We start from the raw sequence: 20,561 nt of genomic DNA on the forward strand, positions 1-20,561 counted from the left end.
AAACAATGCTTCTTTTTTAGTTTTGCAAATTATCCCTCTTTGAAACTAGAAATAAATCCAATCATGATGAAATTTTAATATTGTGCAGGCAGAAAGGTTTTATAAGCAATACTAAATTAGTAGAAAATTGAACTTACGTGTGAGTATAAAGTTTAGAAAACAACATTTCATGATCCCCCTTCATTATGTTCATAGTTTTTCTAGGCACTAATCATAATGCTGCGTCACTAAGTGTTAAAAAAGGATTAGGTTAGAGGTTTGGTTAAGAAACACTTGAAACAATCACTGCCAACATTCCTGTCTGAAAACAACCAGGTTAAAAATCCTGTTTTAAAAAGTTCCCCATTTTCCATGAGACCTCTTAGACCTGGGGTCTTAAAAATCGGTAAAACGCGTTCAGTTGCACATTGGCGATCAACTCCAGTTCGAGAAGTGAAGGATATTTCCCCTCCTTCACTGTTCCACCTCCCCCCCATTACATCACCATTCCAACTTGAACTCCCGTTCCACCCTGGCCCCTCGGACAACTTCCAGAGTAACATGGAATCCTATCTTTCGTTCCTTTTTCATTGCTCTGTCCCATTTTTTGAAAAGTTTTACCCATACTTCCTCCAAATTACCATCCCTGGTTATGTTTTATATTTCTCCCAGTGCAAATGTTCGCGGTCTCGTAGACGTTTCTATTCAATTTTTTCAAACAGTAAACCATCAACAAAACTTCATAGATCTCAGATTTTGATAATTTTATTGTCAAATTATAGTACAAGCACATAATGTTCCTGCAACTTTCATACACAATGCTCAAAACTATAGCTCATTCAAAGGTTCGAAAATGTAAAAAATGATCAAAATATGAAAGTATACATTTGCACTGTATTTACTTGAGTACCCTACACCCTTAAAAAGAAGGGGGAGGAAGAAAAACTGAAATTGTGGTAGATTTACATGGGTATAGAGCTCCTAACCAGACATAAATAACAGTTCCCTTTATGATGAGAAATGAGAAAAATCATTTAAAGAATGTTCAGATTTAATTATGCCACAATTAATGACATTTCAATTAAATGTACTCAATTCAAGTTTTTAATGCTTAACATGCAATAATGTATTGTATCAACTGATCATCATATGATGTGCCGCTATTGTTTCCCCCCACATAAGGAAATGACAGACTGATAACCAAAATTCTACCACAATTCAAATTTATAAGCTTCGTTCAACTATGTTGTATCAATCAACACAAACGTTTTATCTAAAATTTTCTGATACTTATACTTTTTTGTTTCTTGTACAGGGTAAGTCAAGATGATGGACCCGATTTCAGACATTTATTCTGTGAAATATAATAAACAAATGTTATTGTGAGACATGTGCTAAGAAAGGTAAACTGTCAAAAGCTTTTTTCAAACAAATCACAAGTGTTCTATGTGAGCACCTCGCGTAACATGCCACGCATCAAGCCATTAGACTATCTCCTGCCAAACCTTGTGTAGCATGTTGCGGTCTATATCAGTAATGGCTGCTGTGATGCAGGCACGCAGGTCATCCAATGTTGTTGGAAGTGGTGGTACGTAAACATGATCCTTGATAAAACCCCACATGAAGAAATCACATGGGTCAAGTCGGGGCAACGAGGTGGCCAATGAAGGAGAGGTCGATCCTCCAGAGATGCATGGCCTATCTAACGTTGTTCCAATGCCCCAATGAGATGGTCCCGAATGCTGTATTGGTAATGCGCAGGGGCACCATCCAATTGGAGAATGAAATCTGAGCTATCCTCTGCAAGCTGTGGAAGGAGCCATAGTTGCAGCATATCAAGGAAATCAAGTCCTGTCACAGTATGTTCAAGAAAAATGGCCCGTAAATCTCTTCATGGGAAATGGCACAAAAGGCATTCACTTTGGGAAAATCACATTCAAGTTCCACAAATTCATGGGGGTTCGCAGTTCCCCAAATCCTTATGTTGTGTCTATTCACTTTCCCTGAAAGGTGAAAAGTTGATTCATCACTAAATTAACCTCTCAGAGAACCCATCCGTTTCCATTAATACGAGGAAATCAGCACAGGATGCAAGCAAAGCATAATCAGTGTCTTAAGGCTTGAACTAGTTGCAAGCGGTGGGGTTTCATTTGTAAATGTTTCCGCAGGACCCACCAGGCAGTTTTCTGTGGAAGTTGAAGTACTCTCGCTGCCCAGTAGGTGGACTATTGTGGACTCCGCACGAAACATGTGTGCGCTCGTTCCACTGTCTCTTCCTCAGCCGACAGACGGCCAGTTGATTTTTGTTTACAGATTCAGCCCGAATCTCTGAAATGTTCATACCACTTACGAATGGCCTTCCCCGTGGGTGGTTCTCTCCGATATTTGGAACGGAAATGCCGTTGCACAACAATCACAGACTTGTTCACATGATAATCAAGGTCACACAAAGATCTCTGTTGTCCAGTCAACGCCATTTTCCTGCTTGCTGCTGACTCCTAGCGGTAGAAAGTGGAAACACTGCGTGGAAACTAAACTTTGAAAGTTAACCTTTCAAAGCACATGTCTCACATTAACATGTTTATTAATTTCACAGAATAAATTTCTGTAATCAGGCCCATCATTTTGACTTACCCTGTATATATATATATACAGGGCTAGCATAAATGATTCATTCGTTTTGAAAAGGCTATATTTTCAAAAGTATTACACATACACACATGAAAGATATATGAAAAGAACCACAAACTCACCAAGTTTATACACCCTCTACAAATGTTCGATATGCGCCCCTTTGGTTACACGACACACGTCCAGACGATACTCGAGCTCATTCCATACATTTTGTAGCATAGCCCTGTCAATGGTCTGCACTGCAGCATTGATACGTTCTTTGAGCTCGACTAAGGATTGCGGTAGTGGGGGTACGTAAACAAGGTCCTTAACGTACCCCCACAGGAAGAAGTCGCAGGGCGTTAAATCAGGAGATCTGGGAGGCCAGGGGAACAAAGCTAGGTCATACTCACAAATACGCCCAATCCAGCGATGCGGAAGTTCATTGTTTAGGTAATCACGAACTGGGATGTTCCAATGCCCCGTCTTGTTGGAAGACAAAATCCCTGAAGTCAGCACTGAGTTGCGGGAACAACCGCAACTGCAACAAATCCAGGTAACATTTACCGGCCACAGTTTGCTCAGCGAACAAAAACGGCTCATACATCTTTGTTTGTGACACTGCACAGAAAACATTCACCTTTGGCGAATCTCTTTAACTGTCACGACTGCACGTTGATTTTCCGTGCCCCAGAATCTCACATTATGACGATTCACGTTTCCGGATAAGTGGAACGTTGCTTCATCGCTGAATATCAACTTGGCGGCGAAATCCTCGTCCCCCAATGCTTCCTGCATGTTGATGCAAAATTCTAGTCGACGCGCGAATACACAATACAAACTTGGTGAGTTTGTGGTTCTTTTCATATATCTTTCATGTGTGTACGTGTAATACTTTTGAAAATATAGCCTTTTCAAAACGAATGAATCATTTATGCTAGCCCTGTATATATATATATATATATATATATATATAAATCAAATAAGGTAAAAGGAAACACTCACCGGACAGTAGGAAAATTCAAAATTTTCGCTAATTTATAGCATCATCGGTGTGAGAAGAAACAGAAGATGGAACCGGAAGTTGGGGTCCTGCAGAGTTGCCAGGTCCCCATTGAAGAAGAACCGGTGCGTAAAACGAAAAAAACACTGTTTCGTCACCAGGCTCGTCGTAAACTGTGAGTGGGTAGGATGAGTTGGGAGGGAGGGGCGGGAGGGTGGGTGAGGGTTGGGCATTACTGGGTGGCCTTGTTCAGGCCAGGTGGAGTGGTTGCACTCATGGCCGATATATAGGCCCTCTCCCATCTTTTGCGAACAGAGGTGTTGGCTGGTTGGGGTAGGAGGTGGATGATCGCTACCCGGAAGCAGTCGTTGAAACTGATGTTGTGGTGGTTGGTGTGGACGGCGACAGTGAAGTCCAGGTTGTGGGTGGAGGAGCGGTGGTTATTGATGCGGAGGTTGAGGGCCGTTGATGTTTCCCCCAGGTAAAAGAGGGTGTGAGAAGTGATGAGGATGGACAGGTCTTGCACCTGGGTCGGTTGCATTTATGGGCAGGGGGGTGTTGGATGTGTGGTGAAGGAGTGTTGTGGACCAGGATGTTTTGGAGGTTAGGAGGGCGTTTGAAAACCACCCTGGGTTTGTCGGGAAATATGTTTTTGGTTTCGGGATCACTGTGGAGGATTGGGAGAAGAGAGTGCAGTGTGTGCCTGATTTTGTTGAGGTGGGGATGATATTGGGTGATGAGTGCAGGTGGGTTGGTGGCAGCAGGTTTCTTGGTGGTAGTGGTATGTGAGGCAGCTCGTGATATTTGCTTGGTGACCAGGATGGAGGGATATCCACGGTTAACCAGGGCCTGGTGTAGGCGGAGGTTATAATTCTGGCGGGAGGTGGGTGAAGTGTTCAGGCGCTGTCCCCTGAGGGCCAGAGAGAATGGAATTGCTTTTTTGGTGTGGAACGGGTGGGAGCTGGAGAAGTGTAGGTATTGCATGTGGTTGGTGGGTTTTATGTGGATGGAGGTAGTCAGGTGTCCTCCCTCGATGTGCACGTCCACATCCAGGAAGGTGATCTGGTTGGGGGAGTGTGTCCAGGTGAATTTTAGGGAATGGAAGTGGTTAAGTTGGTCCAGGAAGGCTGACAAGGATGGTTCTCCATGTGTCCAGAGCATGAAGATGTCGTCGATGAAGCGGAGCCAGAGGAGGGGTTGGAGGGGTTGGGTAGCCAAAAACTCTTGCTCTAGTTGACCCATGAAGAGGTTTGCATAGGATGGGGCCATTCTGGTACCCATGGCTGTACCTCGGATCTGTAGGAAATTTTGGTTTTCAAAGGTGAAGTTGTTACAAGTGAGGACAAGGTGGGCTAGGTGGGTCAGGAAGTTGGTGCTGGGGTTGTGAGGTTTGGGTCTGCTATTGAGATAGAATTCTATGGAGCGGAGGCCATGGGAGTGAGGTATGTTGGTGTAGAGGGAGGTGCGATCATCCACCTCCTACCCCAACCAGCCAACACCTCTGTTCGCAAAAGATGGGAGAGGGCCTATATATCGGCCATGAGTGCAACCACTCCACCTGGCCTGAACAAGGCCACCCAGTAATGCCCAACCCTCACCCACCCTCCCAACTCATCCTACCCACTCACAGTTTACGACGAGCCTGGTGACGAAACAGTGTTTTTTTCGTTCTACGCACCGCTTCTTCTTCAATGGGGACCTGGCAACTCTGCAGGACCCCAACTTCCGGTTCCGTCTTCTGTTTCTTCTCACACCGATGATGCTATAAATTAGCGAAAATTTTGAATTTTGCTACTGTCCGGTGAGTGTTTCCTTTTACCTTATTTGATTTTTACTTAGCCCTTTTGGCCCTCCTTGCTTTTATCCATTATTATCCACTTTTGGTATGAATCCTTTCACGTATAACTCCTATCAACTGAACCGCCTGCGATCTCTTATTGTTTCCTACACCAAAGCTACGTCCCATGCACGCTTCCTGCACTCACGTTTGATATTAGGCCTAACACCCAAAAGCCTCACACCCAAACTGCCGTTTTCCGCCATGCCCCCAAGCATAAAACCCACGATTTTCCCACTAGCGAGAAATTTTGCTATTGAACTGACCCACGCCATGTACCGATCCCAGCTAAATCGCGCCCGAGAACTGTCCATTTCTATTCAATCCCTTACCAAAATCCTGTTGCTGACCCCAGGTAACCACCATCACAAAATAGACTCCTTCTGGCACACCGCCCATTCCATTGCCAGTGATCTTAACACTAAACACCTCCAAAAACTCTCCAATCTCTGCCGTCAAGCTTTTCAGACTGGCTGCACCCTTCCCCTTCCACTGCCGCCCAATTTCAGTCCCACACCAACATGCCCGCTATTACCCGACCCCCCTCTACCATTGCCCACCCCTCCCACACCACCACAGACCCCCCCCCTGAAAACCAAAACTGCACTCCCATACATCGCACCTTGGGAAACAACCAGTCCACGGACAAACCCACCCCTACCAGATCCATGACCACCAATGACCCTAACCCACCTAAAAACAACCAGACTGTACTCAATTTATCCAGCCATAAACTGAGCACTGATGAAATAGCTGTTTTATCCAAAGGCCTCACCTTCTCCCCCACAACTCCCCCCAACCAATTCCGCCTACTTTTTGACGTACACACATTTGCTCGCAGCCTCCGATGGCAACATTTCTGGGCCAAAAATCCCTCACTCCAAACTACTACCAGTGAAACCCACCCGAGCCTCCTTCAATTTAGCCCCCCCTCCTCCCAAGATCCACCCCCCCTGCCCACCAACCACCCCTTGGAAAGATACATCACTGCCGTCATTTCCACCACCTCTGACAGCTCATTCTTAAATAACTTTCACAACCAACCTAACCTAAATCCCCCCCAACAGAAAGCTCTCAGAGACCTCCGCAACAACCACAACATCAAAATCCTCCCAGCTGACAAGGGGTCCACCACGGTGGTCTTGAACTCTCAAGACTACCTGGCGGAAGCCAACCGCCAGCTGGCTGACCCCTCCACCTACAAACCCACCACAGTTGACCTATCCGCCGAACACCTCACCAAAATCCGGGACTTCATCTACACCCGCGGCCCACCTGAAGGCCTAACAGCTCGTACCACCGCCATGTTAATACCCGACAATCCCCGCACCCCCACCTTCTATCTATTGCCCAAAATCCACAAACCTGGCAACCCAGGCAGACCCATTGTGTCCAGCTATAACTCACCCACAGAACGAATCTCAGCCTTTGTTGACTCCCATCTTTGTTGAAAGCTCTGCCCTCCTACCTCCGTGACACCAACCACTTCCTCCAGAAAATCAGCACCCTCCCACCATTGCCCCCAAATACCACCCTTGCCACCATTGATGTCACCTCCCTCTACACCAACATACCTCACTCCCATGGCCTCCGCTCCATAGAATTCTATCTCAATAGCAGACCCAAACCTCACAACCCCAGCACCAACTTCCTGACCCACCTAGCCCACCTTGTCCTCACTTGTAACAACTTCACCTTTGAAAACCAAAATTTCCTACAGATCCGAGGTACAGCCATGGGTACCAGAATGGCCCCATCCTATGCAAACCTCTTCATGGGTCAACTAGAGCAAGAGTTTTTGGCTACCCAACCCCTCCAACCCCTCCTCTGGCTCCGCTTCATCGACGACATCTTCATGCTCTGGACACATGGAGAACCATCCTTGTCAGCCTTCCTGGACCAACTTAACCACTTCCATTCCCTAAAATTCACCTGGACACACTCCCCCAACCAGATCACCTTCCTGGATGTGGACGTGCACATCGAGGGAGGACACCTGACTACCTCCATCCACATAAAACCCACCAACCACATGCAATACCTACACTTCTCCAGCTCCCACCCGTTCCACACCAAAAAAGCAATTCCATTCTCTCTGGCCCTCAGGGGACAGCGCCTGAACACTTCACCCACCTCCCGCCAGAATTATAACCTCCGCCTACACCAGGCCCTGGTTAACCGTGGATATCCCTCCATCCTGGTCACCAAGCAAATATCACGAGCTGCCTCACATACCACTACCACCAAGAAACCTGCTGCCACCAACCCACCTGCACTCATCACCCAATATCATCCCCACCTCAACAAAATCAGGCACACACTGCACTCTCTTCTCCCAATCCTCCACAGTGATCCCGAAACCAAAAACATATTTCCCGACAAACCCAGGGTGGTTTTCAAACGCCCCCCTAACCTCCAAAACATCCTGGTCCACAACACTCCTTCACCACACATCCAACACCCCCCTGCCCATAAATGCAACCGACCCAGGTGCAAGACCTGTCCCATCCTCATCACTTCTCACACCCTCTTTTACCTGGGGGAAACATCAACGGCCCTCAACCTCCGCATCAATAACCACCGCTCCTCCACCCACAACCTGGACTTCACTGTCGCCGTCCACACCAACCACCACAACATCAGTTTCAACGACTGCTTCCGGGTAGCGATCATCCACCTCCTACCCCAACCAGCCAACACCTCTGTTCGCAAAAGATGGGAGAGGGCCTATATATCGGCCATGAGTGCAACCACTCCACCTGGCCTGAACAAGGCCACCCAGTAATGCCCAACCCTCACCCACCCTCCCGCCCTCCCTCCCAACTCATCCTACCCACTCACAGTTTACGACGAGCCTGGTGACGAAACAGTGTTTTTTTCGTTCTACGCACCGCTTCTTCTTCAATGGGGACCTGGCAACTCTGCAGGACCCCAACTTCCGGTTCAGTCTTCTGTTTCTTCTCACACCGATGATGCTATAAATTAGCGAAAATTTTGAATTTTCCTACTGTCCGGTGAGTGTTTCCTTTTACCTTATTTGATTTTTACTTAGCCCTTTTGGCCCTCCTTGCTTTTATCCATGATATATATATATATATATATATATATATATATATATATATATATATATATATATATATATATATATATATATATATATATATATATATATATATATATATATACACACATACATACAGGGTGTCATTTTAATGGCGCCCACGGACCACGGAAAAGTATAGAGGACATCAAAACAAACAACTTTTTTCAGTAACATTTTTCTCATTGGTGCGTCGTTTCGGCGCTACAGTAGTTCAAAAAAGCCCGTTTTGCCGCCTGAATGCTGGCAACTACCCACAACATTTGATTGCATTTGTGACGTCGTAACCAGTCGTGAAACGATGCGTTCCAGGGTTGCCAGGAACACACATACTCTGTGAAAAATGACATAGCTACAATCAGCCACATTATGTACCGTAACAGAAAACGAGAAAACACGTTCTGTAACCTAACAGGAAGAAAAACAAACGATACGAAAAATGGTAGAAAGAAAATGGAAATCAAGTGGAAGTAGTCATATTGAATTTTGTCTCAGCTTACATGTCAAATATTTGCAAATCTAGTTATCAAGTTGGTATCTACAATTTAGTCTATCCACTTCGTCCTTCTGATACTAGTTGTCTGTGACACACTGAACAGATGACAAAATAGAAATTAAAGAACTCAAGATTTCAAAGGTAAGCAACAGATAATATAATGTATATTCAGAGCATTATGAGGCAAGTGGCAGGAATGATTGAAAATACAGAGATATAAGTAGTAGTAATACAAGCTCTAAGACGACTGTGTTTATCTATGCACCAGATACACATGTAATAGTTTGCAACTGTGAACAGGACAGTATATTCGCTACTGATTCATAATTAGATTGTTACTGTGGTTGTACGTGTTAGCCGTAATGTAACAACGTAAACCTCGGATGCTTCCCTTATCAGCACAAAAGTACCACAAGGCATCTGGACACAAACCTGTAGATATCAACCTTGCAACGAGATTTGCAAATATTTGACATGTAGTTGGGCGTAAACAGCCACGTGTAAGCTGTAAGTCCAACAAAATTTATTGTTCTTGATATTTTAGATGTAGGCTGAGACAAAATCCGACATTGACACTTCATTTTGAATACGTTCTTTACCATTCCTCATATCGTTGGTTCACTTCCCCCTTAGCCTGAGATGACTGCTGATCTTCTGGCTGGTAGGCTATGATGTTCGGTCTGCTGGACGCGTTTCTCACTCCGTTTTACAGCCAATAATGTGGTTGGTAGTTTGTCATTTTCACAAAATTTGTGTGTTCCTTGCAACCCTGCTGTGCGCTGTTTCGCCGCAGGATATGACGTCACAGGTACGATCAAATGTTGTGTTGGGTTGCCAGCATCCAGGCGGCAAAACGGTCTTTTTTGAACGGCTGTAGCGTCGAATCGACGCACCGAGAAAAAGTTTACTGGGAAAAGTTGTTTGTTTTGATGTCCTCTATACGAATCTGTGGTCCGTGGGAGCCATTAAAATGACACCCTGTGTGTGTATGTATGTATGTATATATATATATATATATATATATATATATATATATATATATATATATACATATATACATATACATATATATACATATATATACATATACATATATATACATATACATATATATATACATATATTTACATATGCATTCAATATTTTTATTATTATAAGCTCTGCTAAGCCTTTTCTTAGCAAGTTTTCCAAAAAAAATGGACAATCTTAGAACCTCATAAGTATTTAAAGCAATAATTTACAAGTTTTTTTGAAAAAAAAAAAACACATTGGGAAAACTGGGCTGGGCCCACCCAGTCCAACCCTGGTACTGTACCATGATCTGATTGAACTGACATGGAAGGACTCTATTCCCACAATGTTCATGCAACAAATCCATTTTCTCTGAACAAAGTCTTTTAAATATCTCCTTTTTAAAAAAAGTATTACCAAAGTAAAAGTCCAACAAAAAAAAAAAAATCAAACAAAAGCAGGTGCTTTGAAATCTGTACCTACCGAAAATTGTGGCTGCATCCCCTATCAACCTCTCAGTATCTGTGTAAGCTACATAACTTGGTTTGGTTCTGTTTCCTTGATGGTTGGCAACGATATCATCCTTGCCATGTTCAAAAACTCCAACACAGGAATACGTGGTCCCAAGATCAATGACAATATAAGAGTCTATTGCTGACATATTTGTTTACTGAAACAAGAGGAAGAAAATATTAAAATATTGCATTAACATCCAATTAATTTACTAAATAATTCCTACCATAAGTGTATCTTGTTCATCTGGAATTGAGTCATAATGCAAAATAAGTTTGGATCAGTGAAATCTGGTCAATGTTCAAATTAATCCTGACCTAATCATAGTACACACTATTATACAAGGGTCACTATTTATATTTTGAGCCTAACAATGAAAAAACAGAAATTTAGCAATGAAAACTGCTTTATTGTTTTTCGAAGTATTCTCCTTTATGGTCAATACACTTTTGCATTCGTTCGAACCATTTGTCAAAGCAGTTTTTCAAATCTTCTTGAGACACCTCCATAATATGGTTTTTGAACGCATCAACGGCGTCTTCCGCCGACGAAAATCGTTGTCCATGCAATTTATTCTTGACATTCGGGAACAAGAAGAAGTCATTGGGTGCCAAATCAGGACTGTACGGCAGATGACCCATCAATTCGATTTTTTGACTGTTCATAAAGTCCATTGTTAGACGAAATGTGTGACAGCTGGCCTTGTCTTGATGAAGAATGATCCGACGGCGTTTGTTTGTTTTCCGTATTTGACCGAAGACCTCTGGCAAACAAATTGTTGTGTACCATTCAGAGTTGACTGTTCTACGTTCCTCTAAAAGGCACAGTTGCCACATGACCAGCTTTCTCGAAAAAAAAAGGAGACCATTTGTTTCGATGTGCTTCGAGCGCGAACAACTTTTGTTGGATTGGGTTCATCTTGAAACACCCATACAGTCGACTGCTGTTTACGTTCCGGCTCATATGCATATATCCATGATTCGTCACCTGTTACAATCTTATATACATCTTTTGAAGCACCACGATTGTATTTATTGAGAATTTGTTTGCACCAATTGACGCGAGCGTCTTTTTGAGTTTTTGCCAAATTGTGTGGGATCCAACGAGAACATACCTTTCTCACAGATAAATAATCATGTAATATTTTATATATGCTGGTGGAACTAATGCCTATGGTTGCCTCAATCTCACAGTATGTCACATGACGATCTTGCAGTATTAGGTTTTGCACAGCATCAATGTTTTCTTGAACAACAACTGATTTTGGACGACCTTCGCGAATCTCGTCGGTGAGCAAATGGCGGCCACGATTAAATTCATTATACCAGCGTTTCACAGTGGCAAAGGATGGGGCTTCATCGCCAAATGTGGAAGTAAGTTGATCGCTGCATTCTTCTCTTGATAATCCATGTCGAAAATCGTAAAAAAAAATGGCACGAAAATGTTCACGAGTTAATTCCATTTTATTGTCGCGCAATCTCCAAGGCAACATAAACAACACAAATGAAGCTATTGACAAAACATTTGAAGTACGTTATGGTCAATAATGCCAGACGATTCCGTGCAAACGTCATATCGGGCCTAACTTCAATCAGTGTTGCCAAGGCTCAAAATATAAATAGTGACCCTCGTAACATGGTTCAATTTCCTGAAGATTTTTTTTCCTCCAATATATTCCCTTATGCATGTGTTAGCGATCAGCAATTTAAATTATCGCCATGTATCGAATGTTGTTGCCATTTAATAATGTGTGTGGGGTGTGAAGGGGTTTTCCTGCTGTGAGCATTATTTTATGGTATGCCAAGTTTAGGGCTCTTATGTGCATTAAAATAATGTTCCTAAATGATTCCACAGCTTACCACATGGTCCGTCTAAGTAAAAACAACTTCAACACACGTGTAAATATGAGTTTTGTATGATCAAGACAACAGTAACAAACGAATGGCTAAGTACTCATGCAAGCTGCTTTGTACATTCTTCCGATAGTGATTCTGAAACTCTGCACCAAATATTTCTTCAAAGCTTCACTATGATTTCAGCTTAAAGAAAAAAAAAAAAAAAAAAAAAAATATGCTCAGTCGGTAACGCGTCTGACTACCATGCTAAAGGTCCCGGGTTCGAGCCCCGGCCGGTTCAAATCCGGGAACTTTTCTAACGGTGGAAGCGGCCCCGGCGCCCACCCAGCGTCGAATAACATGGGTACCTGGGGGAAACCCTGGGGGGTAAAGGCGGTCAGGGGCGTGATGCTGATCACATCACCCCCACTCACGACCGGATCAATAAAGTGTGGGGCGTTACCCCCACACCCCCTATACGCCTTCATGGTGTGGTGCTATGCACAGGGGAACACTTTACCTTTTTTTTTTTTTATATATATTGACAATGGTAGTCAGGATTATATGGTAATCAGTCAACTGCCTTGCTACGGTGGACACTTCCAACAGAAGAACCAGACTTTGAAATGCTATCAAACATGAAAATTGTTAAACATTCTGGGCAGTTCCCCAATTCTGATTCATAATGATTGGTACAGAAGGATTTTCATGTATAGGTTTTTGTTGACTGCACCCTTGAGTGTTATTTTTTTTTCCTTTCTCATGTTCCATTTAGACTAAAATGTAATTATTCGCACTCCAATTTTACACTACAATAAGTCAAGCTGCAAAATGTAAAAAGCATGTAAATTGTTTGGTTGTTTATGTGCACCAGTTGATAAGATAAAGCAGGTTAATTTGACTACAAAAGAATGATCAAGAAATTTCTAGGTTAGGTATTCAAAATATGTCTAGGATGTGTAATTGATAGCCATTCTACTAGATGAACCATCTGGTGGCAATTGCATTCTTTGTTTATGCATTTCTCAGTGAATATAAAATCGTGTGAAGTGCATGGGAAACCAAGATCAATCATTCATCACCCAAATTCATGTATACAGGCAGTGACGTGTGGTGATGTCGACACTTGGGGTAGCAATCAGTGGCATGCCCAAGGGAGGTTGGTGTGAGTCATAATCCCCCCCCCCCTCCCTTTAGGGCCCAGTATTCCTAAAAATAGAAAGTCAAAGAAAGGAAAGGATTGCAAAATGATGAAGGACTACTGAAAAGAAGCACATGTTAATCCCACCCACTTTCGAAAATCCAAAACTTATTGATTTGACTATTAAGCCGGAGATCCCAGGTTCGAACCCCGACCCGTGCATGGGTGTTATTTGTGTTTGTCCCTTCATCAATTTTATTGTACCATCTTGACGATTAGCCAAAAGTGTAGGAAAAGCGAAGTAAAACAAACCAAATGAAACAATCAATCAATGATTTGATTTGATTTATGCTACTTAGCGTCACTGTCACATTTGGTTAATCGCGAAGATGGTACAATACAATTAATGAAGAGAGAAACAAGAAACACCCATGCCAAGGTTGGGGTTTGAAACCAGAACTCCTGGTGTCATAGCATGCAGTGATAACCACTCCCCCCCCCCATACAGCACAACATGGTTTCAGATATGTTATGGATACATAACTCTTGAAACATAGTAACATTGCGAAACATTGCTGTGATGTTTCAGGTATGTTTCAGCAATTTAAAATATGTCCGCGAATATAACAACATTCGTAATGTTACAGAAACATGTTGATTTGTTGTTTAAGTCCACTTTATCTTTTATTCTCCTAATTTTGGGAAAAGGCTTCTTCTTCCTTCCTATCTTTGATTTGGGAAAAGGCTTCTTCCTTCCTTCCATTTTGAGAAAAATGCTTCTTTCTGTTGTTTGATTTAGGAAAAGGCTTCTTTTCTTTCTTCTATTTTGGTAAAAGTCTTCTTTCTATTTTTGGAAAAGGCTTATTCTTCTTTTCTTCTAATTTATTGTCCTTGCCTTTAAAGCATAATCTCATTTATTACATGTATGCGCTCGTTTTACCCGCTTCTTTGGCATTATACAAACGACACAAGCTATACTTATAGAAAGATTAGGGGCAACTAAACTGACAGTAGCGCCACCTCCTATGTAAGGACCAAAAGGGGAATAGCCCAGGACCGGTAAAAGCAAGCGCTGCCTATGGACCAGTGCGTCTAATGAGCGCTACCGTAAGTGCTTCGGGGCGTCTAAATTGTACACAGCACCACCGAGGGACGGACAAACACACAAGCTGACAATCTTCTCCTCGTCAGAGGTATTAAATCAAATTTTGATCACTAGGATCAAAAAGGAGACATTTCTGAATTCATTTGCTCACTTATTAACTTTCATAATTGTTTCATATACGAGCATATTCTTATTTATTGTAATTGGCTATATACAACATTTTACTCACTCCTATAATTTTTATACTCTTCCTTTATGTATTTTGCATTTACTATAATACTCCTAGTTTCTACAATGAACTCTGCTCTTCTTTACATGGCGTGCTGCCATCTATCATTGCTCTCGGAAAACAGTTCTTCCTTGCATTTTTCATTGTGTCGTCGGAACTGGCACATGAGAATATCCTCCTCCTTGAGGATGAAAAATTTCTCTATTGGAAAATTATTTTGGAAATAGATAAATTTTTTCACTTTCATTACATATCATTGGACTCTTCTCATTTCTACTGCTTACATTCCTTTTCACTATCTCTGTGCAATTATATCTCCTGGCATGCAGCATTTTTCCTCATCTCTCTATTTCTCTCTTCTTTGTATTTTCGTATCTAGATATCTTATCACCACGTTCCGGAAATATTCTTGACCTCTCAAGTTATGTTTAAATACCAAATATAATTCTTCAATAGTTCATCTCCTGCAAGTCTACTAGTCTAATTTTCTCAAATATAGTCTTTACCTGAGGATGTCCTGCCAAAATAATAATTTTTGTTTCACCCTTTTCTTCTCTCAGCAATCTCTCTACAGATTATCAGTTAGCTCAGATTTTTCTGTTTCAAAGAACACTCTTCTCTAAGCTGACCATCTAAGTGTTTCCATCAGCTACAATAATTCTTCAGCCTTAATTTCATATCAGCATGTATCTAGATATATTTATTTTCTGGGATTACAACCCAATTCTCGGAATACAACCAATTCTTTTTTAACTTCTGGGATTACAACCCATTTCTTTTGCACTTTTCTAAATACACGATGACTTTTAATCGTCTAGGCTTACCAAGAATTCATTTAATTATACTATTCGATCTTCTTTCATATTGTCTTTTTCCTGAGAGTTTTCTTCGTAATTAACTTTCTTCTGTGCCTAACTGTTCTATCTTCTTTCTCTTCTGTTCGTACAATTGTTGTTTCCATTTTCCATATTACTTTCTTTGGCATCTTTCCTTTTACAGGTTTGATCTTTCACTATCGGTCTCATTGTTCAATGGAGTGGTGACATAAATTAGCAGTCATTATTCTTTCTTTAGATATAACTTGCTGAATAGATTTTTCCTCCAACGATGGGTATTATATATCTTTTTACAGGAACTAACATTTAAGAACTAAAATTTCTTCTTTCAAATAGATCATTACTAATATTTACCCCAACTAATAATTCCACAAATTTTTCTTCTGGTAAACTGGAACTTTTTCAGACAACTTTAATAATTCTAGAAACGTACGCCAATATATATATATATGTATGTATAATTGAAATGAAATCATCTTTTCTTCTAATTTTGAGGAAAATGCTTCTTCTTCCTTCCTATCTTTGATTTGGGAAAAGGCTTCTTCTTTCCTTCCTTCTATTTTGGGAAAAAGGCTTCTTTTCTTTCTTCTATTTTTGTAAAAGGCTTCTTCTTTTCTATCTTTGATTAGGGAAAAGGCTTCTTCTCTTTCTAATTTATTGTCCTTGCCTTCAAAGCTCAATCTTATTTATTATATGTATGCGCTCGTTATCCCCGCTTCTTTGGCATTATACAAACGACACAAGCTATACTTATAGAAAGATTAGGGGCAACTAAATTGACAGTAGCGCCACCTCCTATGTAAGGACCAAAAGGGGAAAAGCCCAGGATCGCTAACAGCAAGTGCTGCCTATGGACCAGTGCATCTAATAAGGAGCGCAATCGTAAGTGCTTCGGGGACGAACCGAGGGACGAACAAACACAAAAGCTGACAATGTTCTCCTCGTCAGAGGTATTAAATCAAATTTTGATCACTAGGATCAAAAAGAAGATACATTTCTGAATTCATTTGCTCACTTATTAACTTTCATAATTGTTTCATATACGAGCATATTCTTATTTATTGCAATTGGCTATATACAACATTTTACTCACTCCTATAATTTTTATACTCTTCCTTTATATATTTTGCATTTACTATAATATATATAATCGCTCTTCTCCGCTCCTAGTTTCTACAGTGAACTCTGCTCTTCTTTACATGGCGCGCTGCCATCTATCGTTGCTCTCGGGAAACAGTTCTTCCTTGCATTTTTCATTGTGTTGTCGGAACTGGCACGTGACACACCGGCTACCGATATGGGACATCTTGCACTACCCCACGGAGGTCGGCCGACAACAAAGGTGAGTGGAAAGCTTTAAATATTCGGATACTTGGGTATCGGTAAAGCAAACTGCGTATTTACTCAATGGTACGTAAATTTCAATTTGATTTTTGAAACACCATATTTGTATATGATTAACGTTTTTCCAAAAAATTTGCATTACTCGATTTCCATAATTTCTCCATCTCACGATCTCGTTACTGAAGGATCCGTGCTGGAGCTCTGGCCTGTGCATGAAGTGTTCCTTGTAACCACTTTTCATCCATTTAATTTAATCAACGTTCATCGTCGTGGCAGAAGTTAGATAAAATGTGAAGGAAAAGCGACGCTAAAGAAAGGAAAAAAAATACAAATACTTTCCTCCCAGTACATACTCAGGGCACTGTGAAATCAGGAGTCCTGAGTTCTCTGTTTATGATTGTCCCTCGTGACTTTCATAAGCTCATTATAGCTACTTATCGCAATTAAATCTATACTGCTAGAAAAAGTGATGGAAGGTGACAAAAATTAAGCAGTTTCTTTTTTAGTAATTTTTTGTAGTTTCTTCAAACAATATTCACTTGGATTCTTTAGTACTGGGATACATTCTACATTCCAAATTATTTCATTATTCCCTGCAGAGTACAAAACATAGGAACAAGAATGCACGCTCGTCACGGGTTCAAATCCCGGCCTGAATCGTTCTTTGTGAGGTCCTTTCATCAATTTCATTATATCATCACTCATCCTCATTTTCGCGATACCAAATGTGGCAGAAAGGTGAACTAAAATAAACCAAACCAACAACAACAATTAGAATGCGCGCTTTCTTGCCCAAATTAATACATCCTTATTTATGACTGTTTAGCTTACCCATTTTTTATTGGAGGCCAAATTATTAGTATATTTAAATAAAATACTACTAAAACAAGAGCGAGCGCGAGTAAATATTTGTTATTTAATCATTATATATTCCACATTTGAAAAAAGAAAAGAAAACCACAACATTTTTCTCTGCACATAATACAAGTACATTACCATCCATTTACAAATAAAACTACATCCCATATTATACATATATATTGTACAACGTTTAAAAGGTTGTGTAAATACAGAGAACATAAGTACTGCAGAAAATTTTCCCCTAAGATCTTTAGAGGATTTACAAAGGAATCGAAGGGAAACCAACCCCCTATCTATCCTATAGGAGATAGAAAACCACAACCATGGGAGCGGAGGATGAGGGGGCGAGGGAGGTACAGGCAGAAATCTTCCCATTCCCTTGGGGCGGTTGTCTATACCTGGATCTGGTAAGGCGGAAGAAGAGCCAGCTAGGGTATTCAGCCTTGCCAGCTGATCACACCGAGGGACGAAAAGCACGTGGAAAGAAGTGTTGCATATGAACTGAGGCTTCAAGATAATAAATATTGTGATTTGAAAATAATTAGAGACGTGAGATCGATTGATCTATCTCTGCTAGACTAGCTACTCCTCAGTGCACGTCACTGTATACACGGATTTACGAGACTAACTTTTGAAACCTAATCCTAAAAAAAAAAATTGCAAAATTCAGTCAACTATGCTAGTTCCTTCTTTCAAACTAGCTTCGAATGTTGAATAAGCACACAATCAACTGATTCAGCACTACAGTGGTTAAGATATCTAGAAATTCCAATGTAAAATCGATAAACTGAACGACACCACTCCCAGTTATGTTAGTCATGGAACTGATGATAATCTAAGCACGCTTTTCAGTCTTGTGCTAGAATGTTCTCCTTTCCCAAGCAGGCCCGTAGCCAGGAATTCTTTATAGGCGGGGCAGTCAAACCTAGAGAGGGCAAATTTTTAACATACAGTGTCGCATTGGCAGATATAGCAGTGTAGACAGAGGCACTTGCCCCCGCCCCCAAGAGAGATAAGTAAAAAAAACAACCTTAGAGCAACATCAAATAGCAATATTTCAATAAAGACCTTTCCAGATTGCCAAAGAATATAAAGTTTAACATAAATAGGCTAATCTACTGTAGGGACTGTATCTACTTTATATTTAAAGGTCGATAATGTTAATAAACAATTAATATGTTCCAACAGCTTTGGGTATTTCTGCAGAACTGATTAAGGGAGCCCTTTATAAATCATGCTTCATATTGATTCCCCCTAGATTCCAGAATGCAAGATTTTTATGCACAAAGGAATCTAACGAGAATCCAACAACACCATTGTGTTGTGTTATGCAAGAAAAATCGAATTAATTAAATAATAATGGTTACATATTACTTTGATGAACTGTGTAAAAATTTGAAATACATTTTTTGTACATACTAAAACATGGGTCCCTCAGTCCACCACAGACTCTATTTCCTTCAAAGGGGAGACTCTTGAATCACTCTACAGACCATGTTTGCCTACTGGTTATGTTAACCATTTTGCAAAATATTGTGCGAATTATAGGTGAAATACATGTGTTTCACACCTGACAAACAAATAGAAAACCCTTGATTGATCAATGACTTCTTAGATCAGTGTCATCATTAATATTTCATATTAAGTTTCATCTAAAGAAATGGTTTTAATAAGACGCAAATAATTTTAGGGGTGCCATGGCCTTCTCTTTAATATTTTTCTTTGAGACAGATTGTTTGGCTCCCATGGCCAACTCCCGCCACCCCATAGCTATAGCTCTGAACTTTGACTATAAGAATAGCTGACAATGCGAGCGGAGCGATCAAGAAAATTTTACGAAATTTACTTTTACTTGCACAAAATTAATCGAGGAGGGGGGGGCAATTGCCCCCCTGTGCCCCTTGCAAGTACTTTGGCCGTCTGGAAGAAAAATGCAAGGAACACATGAAAACTAATTCCATCATGAGTAGAGCCTGGACGTTTGGCAAAATGCCTCTTTTTATCTACTGTATATATTGATAAAATTTTTCAGAATATACATTTTTTATGTTGTTTCGATTGTTTTAGAAGCCTTTTCATTTTGCCTATTCGGGACCCACTGCCTATCTTTGCCTTTCTCAATGAAATTTGACCATTTTTTTTAAAAAAAAAAATATGTATATAAATTATTTTTCTCCCAAAAAAAGTTGTTGGTACTTATTTTTCTTCAGTTTATGTGAATAATTTTCGGCTTATTTAAGTAATATTGAACATTGCTGAAGGAGAAAAGTGCGAGAAAAAAATATTTCATGCTGAGTTAGGATACTGCCTTTCAGTTAACATTTCCTTGTGCATGATTGACTGCTGAAAACCTGTTGCAGAACACCTGCACAATTACGTCATGTCCAGCATCCGTGTCAGGAGGTAATTGACAAGAAACAGCACTAATGCCCAAGGGCCTTTGCATGGATTCCAAAATCACGTTCTCTATCTTTAGTTTAGTTCTGCACTTCGGAGGGAAAAGATCGTGTAGTTGTCATCATGCCGAAATTTAGTGTGCCATCAAGTAGTAAGTTACATGGTTACGTGCGTGAATTTGGTGAAAGCTCATCTACAGACAGTACTATTCTTCTTTGCAAGATATGTGAAAAAACAATCAACCATGAGAAAAAATACTTT

General features: G+C 40.9%; 1 protein-coding gene across 1 annotated transcript in view; it reads right to left on the minus strand.

Moving 5' to 3' along the window:
* LOC146005516 (heat shock 70 kDa protein II-like) overlaps positions 1–20,561 on the minus strand; it is a 38,802-nt gene that overhangs the window by 8,489 nt on the left and 9,752 nt on the right. The window contains exon 2 of the mRNA XM_083144761.1: positions 10,523–10,709. Coding sequence (XP_083000887.1) covers positions 10,523–10,700 — 178 coding nt within the window. The 5' untranslated portion in view covers positions 10,701–10,709. The remainder of the gene's footprint in view (positions 1–10,522; positions 10,710–20,561) is intronic.

Source organism: Lepisma saccharinum, chromosome 23 (genome assembly GCF_977018435.1).
Source record: "Lepisma saccharinum chromosome 23, izLepSacc3.1, whole genome shotgun sequence".
Classification (NCBI taxonomy): Eukaryota; Metazoa; Arthropoda; class Insecta; order Zygentoma; family Lepismatidae; genus Lepisma; species Lepisma saccharinum.